This window comes from Panthera tigris, chromosome D1 (assembly GCF_018350195.1).
Source record: "Panthera tigris isolate Pti1 chromosome D1, P.tigris_Pti1_mat1.1, whole genome shotgun sequence".
In the NCBI taxonomy this organism is placed as follows: Eukaryota; Metazoa; Chordata; class Mammalia; order Carnivora; family Felidae; genus Panthera; species Panthera tigris.
In genome coordinates, this window is record NC_056669.1 from 985,557 (window position 1) to 995,152 (window position 9,596).

The 9,596-nt window shown below is 46.1% G+C and overlaps 1 protein-coding gene across 1 annotated transcript in view; it reads left to right on the top strand.

Moving 5' to 3' along the window:
* Positions 1-9,313, top strand: part of YAP1 (Yes1 associated transcriptional regulator) — a 112,198-nt gene extending 102,885 nt beyond the window's left edge. The window contains 2 exon segments of the mRNA XM_042957812.1: positions 3,421-3,533; positions 5,601-9,313. Coding sequence (XP_042813746.1) covers positions 3,421-3,533; positions 5,601-5,839 — 352 coding nt within the window. The 3' untranslated portion in view covers positions 5,840-9,313.
* Positions 9,314-9,596: the final 283 nt, after the last annotated feature.

Sequence of the window (9,596 nt, forward strand, 5' to 3'; positions counted from 1 at the left end):
TCCTGGGCAGGAGTTTCCCACATGAGTGTGGGCCCTGCGCTTTCGCTACAGGAAGTTCAAGGACATGAAACGTAAGGTTGTGCCTTTTGTAAAAACACACAGCTATCAAAGATACTGCTTCAAACTCACGCAGCCCACAGGTCCTTTTCAGTGAGTTCACCCAGATGGGTTTCCGGCAGAAATGTCGGTGCCGTGTATGAAAGCAGGTCACACTCAGTGCCAGGAAAACCGTTTACAACTAAGGCTTGACTACAGTTCGTTCTTCTGGGTTGCAAGGTATTTATGGAATTTCGGTTTTTAAAAATAAGGAACAAACGCTGTCTTGTCTGTGTACTTTTACTTTTGGTTTTGTGTGTGTGTGTGTGTGTGTGTGTGTGTGTGTGTGTGTTTAACCAGTTCGAAGCAATGCACTTTTTAAACCATTTAAAAAATGCTTTGGTTTAGGAAAGCTATTGTACCGTGCTTCCAGTTAGCACCAGCTAAGCTGAAAACTTCATGATCTTAGAAAAACAAAATTTCTCTCATGTGACCAAAATACTTAGTACCGTAGAAATCCCATGGTTTGCTTGGTGGTAAGATTGGCACTGGTGCCCTGCTTCCCAGGCTTGATTTCGAAGGCCATCGAGAATGTATTTCAAGTTTGTATTGGCTCCTTTGACACATCCAGTTTAAAGTTGGGCCAGAAGTTGAGTGTATTTACACAAGATTGCAGTTGTGAACTTAAACGAGGTTAATTTGGAAAGGTTGAAGCCAGAACTTTGTTTTTTCCCCACAAGGAAAATCCAGATCGGTAGAATCCAGGGCCCATTTGGAGACCTGTGTTGGCCCCGGGGTACAATTGGACCGTAGGGATGCAGGTGGACGGCATGCCCTTCTGGCAGCTGTTCGTGAAGATTCTCTTAGAACTTCACTGAAGGCTGGGCTGTAGTTTGAGACTTTCCTGGTAAAGGTCACGGGGTGTCCGATCATCCATGCTGCTGTTGTGGGGGCAGTCCTTTCTCCACTCGGTGAAGTACCCCAGCTTCTAAAGCCCGTCTCACTGTAGCATTTCTCTTACAGAAACTGGATGGCTTCCCTGTTGTCTAGTGTTCAATTCAAACGTATCTTAGCTCCAAACACTTGGGACCCCACCTTGCCACCATGCTGACTCTTGTTCCTCGTGTGGCATCCCGTGTCCCCTCTGCCCTGACACCCTCGGAGGTCAGGTTCGTGTCCGCTCCATAGACTTTTCCACACCCCTTTCTTCGCTCTAAAAACACTTTGCTCACTTAACGCCGGAGTGTGATTCGTCACCGTGTTTGTTCACTTCCCTCCTTGATGTCGTGAGCCTCTCAGAAAGCATCATTCGTAGGTTTTTGTTGTTCCCTCTCTGTCTTCGGGGCCTGGGCTCAGGCCCATCCCGTGGGAGCAGGTGCCCAGGGAGCATGTGTGAGGTGGTGGGCTGCAGGCCCCAGGAGTGCGGGCTCCTCGGGAAGAGTTGTGCATGGCCCCGTGAGTCAGCCCTTTGCCCCCGAGTGCCCTGTGCGTGGTGCGTGCGTGCGCGCGCTTTTGGTGGAAGGGAAACCGAGCATATCCTGAGGGAGGCCTGCTCCAAGGCAGCTGTATCTTACACAGACGGTCTCAGACGCTCATCTGTGCTTTCTTGTATCTTTGTGAGGCTTTCGCGTCTTGCCAGAATCTGGCAGAAGCGTCGGAGTAATCCAGCAGTTTCGGGGGGTGCAGGGTTGGGGGGAGGACAGAGCACCTGCATCAGGTAATAAGGGAGGAAATGTGGGGAGATTGGGTTTTCAACCCCGAGTGACTGTGAAAGCTGGTTTTTATAGCTTTAGGTGGGTTTTTTGGTGTACTTTTGTGTGAGCTAAAGAGCTGCCCAAGTGTCCAGGCGTTGAGAAAAGTTACGGTTCGCATCCCTGTCAGAGACCATCAGGAACCCCACTTTACCATAGATTTTTAAAAATTAGTAGTCCCAGATTTTACTGTCCATGCCAGCTGCTGGGAGTGCCACGAGCTCAGGACGATGTTCTGTTCACGCAGCCAGTGAGGAGATCTACCGTACTGTGTGCTCAAGCAGGCAGTGAGATCTCCTACTGTGTGCTCACACAGGCACTGAGGATATTTAGGCTAGACTGTGTGCTCATGCGGGCAGTAAGGGGAGATCGTGTGTTCATGTGGGCAATGAAGACTGACTGTGTTTAACTTCATTAGCCTAAAGTTAAAATCTTGATTCATGTTTTTGTTTTTCCCCAGGGTGTGTGCCCTGTAGTTGTTTTCCAGCCCTTTAGCTGGAACGATAAGGGTTCCTGTCTTAAGCTGAGGTGTTTGGGGTTTTTTCCCCTACACAGAAGCAAGGAGATTTGGTTAAGGAAATTCTCACCTTGTCGGCGGTGACTCCGTGTGTTTTGGCCCAGTCCAAAAGGAGTTCTGGTTCTTTGTCTTGGGTTGGTGTTTCCTTCGCTTGAACTCTGCACGGGCTGGGGATCTGAGTGTAGTGCCAACCTGTCTCGCCAGTACCTGGAGTTGCATTTTGACTCGATGCCTGTGCTGTCCCACCTGGGAGATTGAGACCTTGAAATAAGCAGACTGTGTGCACCCACTCCACCCCCCCCCCCCCCCCAGACAGAGATGGTGTTGCAGAGAGCATACCTACACAGAGAATTTCTGTCATCTAGGAAAACTGTGGCTGTATGTTTTTTTCTTTTCTTTTCCTTAATGCTTATTTAATTTTGAGATAGAGAAAGAGAGCAGAGGAGGGGCAGAGAGAGAGGAAGAGAGAATCCCAAGCAGACTTGGCACTTTCGGCACAGAGCCTGACGCAGGACTCAAACCCACGAACCGTGGGATCATGGCCTGAACTGAAGTCGGATGTTCAACCGACTGAACCAACCAGGCACCCTCTTCTTTTCTTTTCTTGCCACCTGACCCAGGACCTTCAGAGTGGTTTGGGTTCCTTAGAGCTGCCAGCTTCAGTCAGGGTTAACTTGTCTGGGGCACCTGGGTGGCTCAGTTGAGCATCCAACTGTTGCTTTAGGCTCAGGTCATGATGTCACCGTTCATGAGTTTGAGCCCCATGTCAGGCTGTGTGCTGATGGTAGTGCAGTCTGCTTGGGATTCTCTCTGTCCCTCCCCTACTTGTGCTCACACATGAAATTTCTCTCTCTCTCTCTCTCTCTCTCTCTCTCTCTCTCTCTCTCTCTCTCTCTCAAATAAATAAACAGACTTTGAAAGAAAAGGATGCACTGGTCTGCCTCCCTTCCCTCCAGGGCTGTGTAAGATCCCAAAGGAGGAGGGGCTCGTTTCTTATGCTGCAGGGATGGTTACTCGTCATCTTGGAGAACCGTGTTGGTCCTCAGCAGGCGTTCCATGTTTACCTGGAAATCATTGGAAACCCTCGTGTTGCTCTGTAACTGTCCTGTTTTGTAGTGGCACCTACCACTCCCGCGATGAGAGTACAGACAGCGGACTGAGCATGAGCAGCTACAGCGTCCCTCGAACCCCCGACGACTTCTTGAACAGTGTTGATGAGATGGACACAGGTGGGTGTGCTTCATTCTTAGCGATCCGTCAGCAAGACACGGCAGTTCTGTCAAGCTGCTGTGGAGCAAAGGCAGTTCAGTTCGGAAGAAAACCGGTTAAGGGGCACCTGCGGGGCTCAGTCAGGTAACATCTCACTTCAGCTCAGGCCGTGGTTTCGTGGTTCACGGGTTCAAGCCCCGAATCGGGCTGTGTGCCAGCAGCATGGAGTCTGCTGGGGATTCTCTCTCCCACTCTGTCTGTCCCTCCAGAGCTCGTGTTCTCTCTCTCAAAATAAGTAAATATCCTTAAAAAAGTAAAACCAGCTAAAATCCTGAAAACTTGATTCAGGTCAAGCCTGCTTTGTTTCTCCATGGCACTTTGTAATCTGTTTCCCAGTTTTCAAATATCCTGGACGACTTAGCTCTGATGACGACTGGTGATGTGACCTATCTTAGCACTTACATATTGAGTTTAGCTGGCAAGGCCTTTGAGGACCCTCTCTGATGACTCAGTGTATTTCTTTCCTTCTCTTGTCTTTTTTTTTCCTTTCCTCCCCTCCCTTCCTTTAAAAAACTTTTTTTTTTTAAACATTTATTCATTTTTGAGACACAGAGCATGAGCAAGGGAGGAGGGGCAGAGAGGGAGACACAGAATCGGAAGCGGGTCTCAAACCCACGAACTGTGAGATCATGAGCTGAGCTGAAGTCGGACGCTCAACTGACTGAGCCTCCTGGCGTCCTGATGGCTCGTGTTCTTAATCTTGGAGAGAGACTTCTGTCTGCGATCTGCTCGCCCTCTATCGAATGCGACTCGGTGTGCGCCTGCCCCTTCCCTGAGGGTTCTGCTCCAACTTAGGTGTTGGAAAAACCAGGGGGAAAGACGAGGCTGTGGGGCTCACCTGCTTACTGTCAGAATAGCTGCGGGGCATCTTGCAGGAGCCGAGAAGGGTAATCAGGGAACTGGCGAGCACCGATGGCCCTGGAGTTGGCAGCGAGCGCAGGGCATGCACTGGCCGAGAGACGGAGCGGCCCCCCGGCGGCTCCAGCAGCCGGTTCCCTTGCTGGCGGGTCGCTCATGCAGCTCACGGCTTCAGTGCTCCTGAGAGTGCGCCCTGCCACCTTCTTTGCTTCCCTCAGACTCTGGCCCCCCTTCCCGTGCCCACGCTTGAGACCCATCTCATGCCCAGCACGCTTCCCCTGCCCCTCCCCCTCCCCCTTTGCTCTTCTCCAAACCCCTGTGCCCTCCATGCTCTGTGCTGCTTTCCCGGGAGGTATGTGCCCGGGAGCTCTAAGGAATGCGAAAGTGGTCATGCTCCAAAAAAGGTTTCCTGGCCAGGTAAATCAGGGAACCCTTAGAGGGAAGGCAAGGGAGGGTTATTTATTCACGGGCTTCCGGGAGACTTGTTTTGCCGTGAGGAACGGGAATCTCCAAGGCCGGAATAGAGTTTTCATCCAGTCCTTTTACACTAGTGCTCCCCAGGGTGTAACACCGAATCCCATACAACAGGAGGATCGCAGAGAGAAGTCTCTCTCCAGGTTTAAGATTACAAGTCATTGGAGAGGGTCCTCAAGTGCCTTGCCAGCTAACTCAGTATTTTAAGTGCTGAAATAAGTCACCTTACCAGTTTTGGTCAAAGAGCGCTTAAGCTGTCCACGCTGTTGTAAAACCGGGAAAACATCAATTTCAACCTGCCGTAAAGTGTGCCTAAATTCACTCCACATTTATCACTTTTACATTTATCTCACTTAGTGGTTCCTCTCTAGAAGAGCATCCAGTAGCGATGCACGTGTGTGATGTACATGTTCTTTCTCTTACTGGAGATAGTTTTTCAAGGGATTTCGGTTTTTCCCGTGACCCCCTTCAGTGCTCAGTACATAGTAACAAGCAGTCAAGCTGCGGCTTTAGTATCTGAACCCATGTTGAAGCAAAAGTAAACTTGGCATTATTTTGTCTTCGGTGAGTTGTTCAGCCTGAAATAAACTCTGGGCATCGGTTCGGGGCTGAGTCCGGCGTGTCTGAAGGCTCACGTCGCACAGCTCTGATGTCCGCTTTTTCAAACCCGACTCTCTCCTCTCCGTCCCAATTAGGCGACACTATCAACCAAAGCACCCTCCCCTCTCAGCAGAACCGCTTCCCAGACTACCTAGAAGCCATTCCTGGGACGAACGTGGACCTCGGGACGCTGGAGGGGGACGGGATGAACATAGAGGGGGAAGAGCTGATGCCTAGTCTGCAGGAAGCCCTGAGCTCAGACATCCTCAACGACATGGAGTCCGTGCTGGCCGCCACCAAGCTCGACAAAGAAAGCTTTCTCACATGGCTATAGAGCCCTCAGGTAGACCGAATTCCAAACCTGTGAAGGATCTGAGGAGATGTGCCCGAAATTTCCAGGCATAGCCGGTCGCAGTCTTGTGGCTGATACAGAGAACGATGAACAGACGTCCAGCAAGATTCTCTCACCCACTGTCTCGCTCTTCCTTGTCCGTTGCTGCTGTTAATATATTGCTGACCTCTATCCTAGTTGGCCCTAAAGACTCGAGACTTTTGTTGTTTCTTTTGCTACTATAACTACTGTTCGTTTTGGGGGCTGGGGGAAGTGAGCCTGTTTGGACGATGGACGCCTTTCCTTTTGCCCAGTTAGACACTCGCCCATCACCCTAACCGAATACTCAGACTTGGAACTTGGATGCTTCGTGTCACAGCATTTACTCTGTCGGGCAGTTGTTTCTTCAGCTGCGTGTGGTGTGGCCAGTGGAAAACCACAACTGGCTCGTCTGCCAGGCCAGGAATGTCGGGTCTGATGTTACGTACTTCGCGCAGATTTGATGAGCTAGCTGAAACCGAGGCTGAAGACTGTTTTACTTTCAGTGTTTTTTTTTCCCTCCTAGTGTTCTCGTTAGTCACATAGTGACCTTGATTTTATTTTAGGAGCTTATAAGGCATGAGAGAGTTTTTTCCATAGAAATATATTAATTATTGCCACATACTCTAGTATAGGTTTGGGTGGGTTTATTGTGGGTTTGCTTCTTGTTTGTTTGTTTCCGTTTTGATTGGTTGGGTTGTGTTTTTGTTTTGTTTTGTTTTTGTTTTTGCCCCCACCCCCACCCCCCAACCTAGACAAATTACCATAGTAGCGAAGAATCTGTTTATAGTTGTATCTCGGGGCGGCTATTGTAGTGCCTTTGGTAAAAATCTACATTTCCTGATTTTTTTAACATCTTATTTAAATCATGATTATCTGCTCTCTCTATATATACCCACACACACACACTTATAATCTTTGTAATAGTGTGATAGCAGAATGTATCTTTTTTTTTAAGGTTTCCCTACTTTCCAATTTATTTTAAAATGGTAGTTGTGAATGTATGCATTTAGAATACATGACTAGTAGTTTATATTTCAGAGGTAGTTTAAACCTGGTTGGGGCAGTCTGCAGACATTTGGGTAGTTTAGTATTCTAGAAAGGGCTGTTTTTACGTAGAGTGTTGAGAGGAGCACAGTCTGCCCTCTGGCACACAGTATTGTCTGATGAATTTGAAAGAAGAAAACAAGATAGGGCTTTATTTTCCCCTTGATAATCCCTGGGACTAATTTTAAGCTTTGATGGGAAATCACTGAATAGGTTCATAATATACGTGACAGAGGTAAGCTTTACATAGTGGTTTTCCTTCCTTTAGCTTTGGAAATTTACCTTCGCCCTAGTTTTGGGAGTAAATTCTAGTACCTTAGTTCTCATTTGTAACAAACACATTAAAGACTACATGGAAATATTGCCTACAAGATAGTTCTTAAAAGACTTGCTCCTACTTCTGTATGCTGAGAACTGACCCTGGACAGTACATAGAATTCTGTCGAGGTTGTGAGTTAGCTGGTAAAGTGATCAGATTTAAGAAATGTATATCGGTAGTTGAGTTTAGCAAAGAAATAGAGATAATCCTGATTATACTTTTATTTTTACAGGAAGAGATATAACTAGAGTATGTGTCTACAGGAGTCATAATGGTTTCCAAAGAGTATTTTTTAAAGGAACAAAATGAGCATGAATCAACTCTTCAGTATAAGCTATGAAGGTAATAGTTGGTTGTGAATTATAGTGGCACCAGCTAGCGCCTCTGTGATTAAGGGTCTTTCGTTGTTTCTAGAATAAGCCCTTATTTTCAAGGGCTCATGACAGACATAGAAATCTATTTTCCTGGCTAAAACTGTTAATGGAAGATATGCTTGGGAAGATAGATTTTTTTTTTTTTTTTAATTACAAAATCAGAGTATTTTGACCCTTCAGTTTAGAGGAGAGCAGAAGTCAGGAGTGAGACATTTTAGATTAAGTACCTCCAGTGCTCAAACATGCAGTCGCTGTGCTGTACATAATGATCCTTAGGTTGATCATTTGCAATTACTGGTTCTAAGGGTTTTATTAAGAAAACAACAGAAAGAGTAAATCTTGACTTACCTGAGGGGAAATGGCCACTGTGCAGATTCACTGATTTTTTTTTTTTTTTAAGAGCAATAATGAAATTGTACCTAGGATGCATAATTGAGTAAATGGACGATCCAGCATGTTGTTTTTTCTCTTGTGCTGAAGGTCAGAGCTACTCGGAAGGCACTCCCAGTTTGCCAGTAAGCTGCATCTGAAACAGCCACAGAGTAGGCTTAGGCCCGGGGGCGGGGGGCGGGGGGGGGGGGGCATGGCAGGGGTCTCGAGGACTCAGTGGGACCTTGGTAGAGGACTTGATGAATTTCTTTTTCTTCCATAAAGACTGGTCCTGCAACTCGCTGTCATTAAAGGTGGTTGTTCCTAAAGTTTCAGTCACTTCAGTACAGCCACAAAACAGGAATAGGAGTTCTTGTCGCCTCGACTTTAGCTCGCCTGGTTACACCTTGGTGCCGAGGCACCTGACGGCCGCCATATTTGACCTTGTTATACCCTCTGTACTGATGACCTGACAGAGACCTAGGAGTCCTTCCTCTGATCACAGCGTTGATGTGGCCTTTCTTGTTGTATGTCCTCGTTCCTAACGTAAAAGTGTTTAAGTGCTTCCTGGTTGTATCGGGTAGCGTTGGGATAAGATTTTAACTGGGTATTCTTGAATTGCTTTCACAATAAACCAATTTTATAATCTTTAAATTTATCAGCTTTTTACATTCTGTGTTCTTTTCAGTTAGGGCTTCTTAGAGCTACTCACATTTGATGGAACGTGTTGATTTGGGGTTTCAGATTTTCCAAAGCACTATGTGTGGTCATAACTATTTTCTAATAAATATAGTGTCTTTTTTTAAAAAAGAAAAAAAAGCATTAAGGAAGTGACTTTATATACAAATAATATTGTTTCAAGTATTCATATTAAATAGGTGCATTTTATTGGGAGTTTGGCAGAAACATTGAAAAATAACAGTAATTGATTGTAATTCATAACCCACACCAGTGTTGACACTCACAGTGCAAAAGCGAGAAGCGGTGTCCAATGACTGACAAGTGCGGAGTGTTCACATCTGAGAAGTGAGTACTCAGATGTATTTTATCTCCGGTAAGCATGTTTTTGTAAGGGTTGTGGGTGTGCCTATCTTAACAGTTGTCTTCTGTATCATGAAAAGTATTCTCCACAATTTAAATGTTTTATATTAGAGAATTCTTTAACGCACACTTGTGAAATGTACATATATAGTACCCATTACCTTTTTGTTATCTGTTTTAGATGTAAGAGCATGCTCAAATGTTAGGTACTTACATAAATTGTTACATTTTTCTTATGTAATACTTTTTTGTTTATGTGGTTCAAATATATTCTTTCCTTAAACTCTTCTTTGGTGTTTTTAACAATTAATATATTTAAGACCTTTTGGCTTCTTACTGGTCTTCCAATAGAGCAAGTCCTAACGACAAGGAAATATAAAGTGATTATACTTGTGACCAGTAGACACGTTAAACTTAAGGCTGGTTTGGCTTTTGGACCTTTTGAAGCGTGGATGTCATTCTTTGGGTTTTTGTTTAATTTTTTTTAATGTTTCATTTATTTTTGAGAGCAAGAGAGACAGAGCGTGAGCAGGGGAGGGGCAGAGAGAGAGGGAGACACAGAATCCGAAGC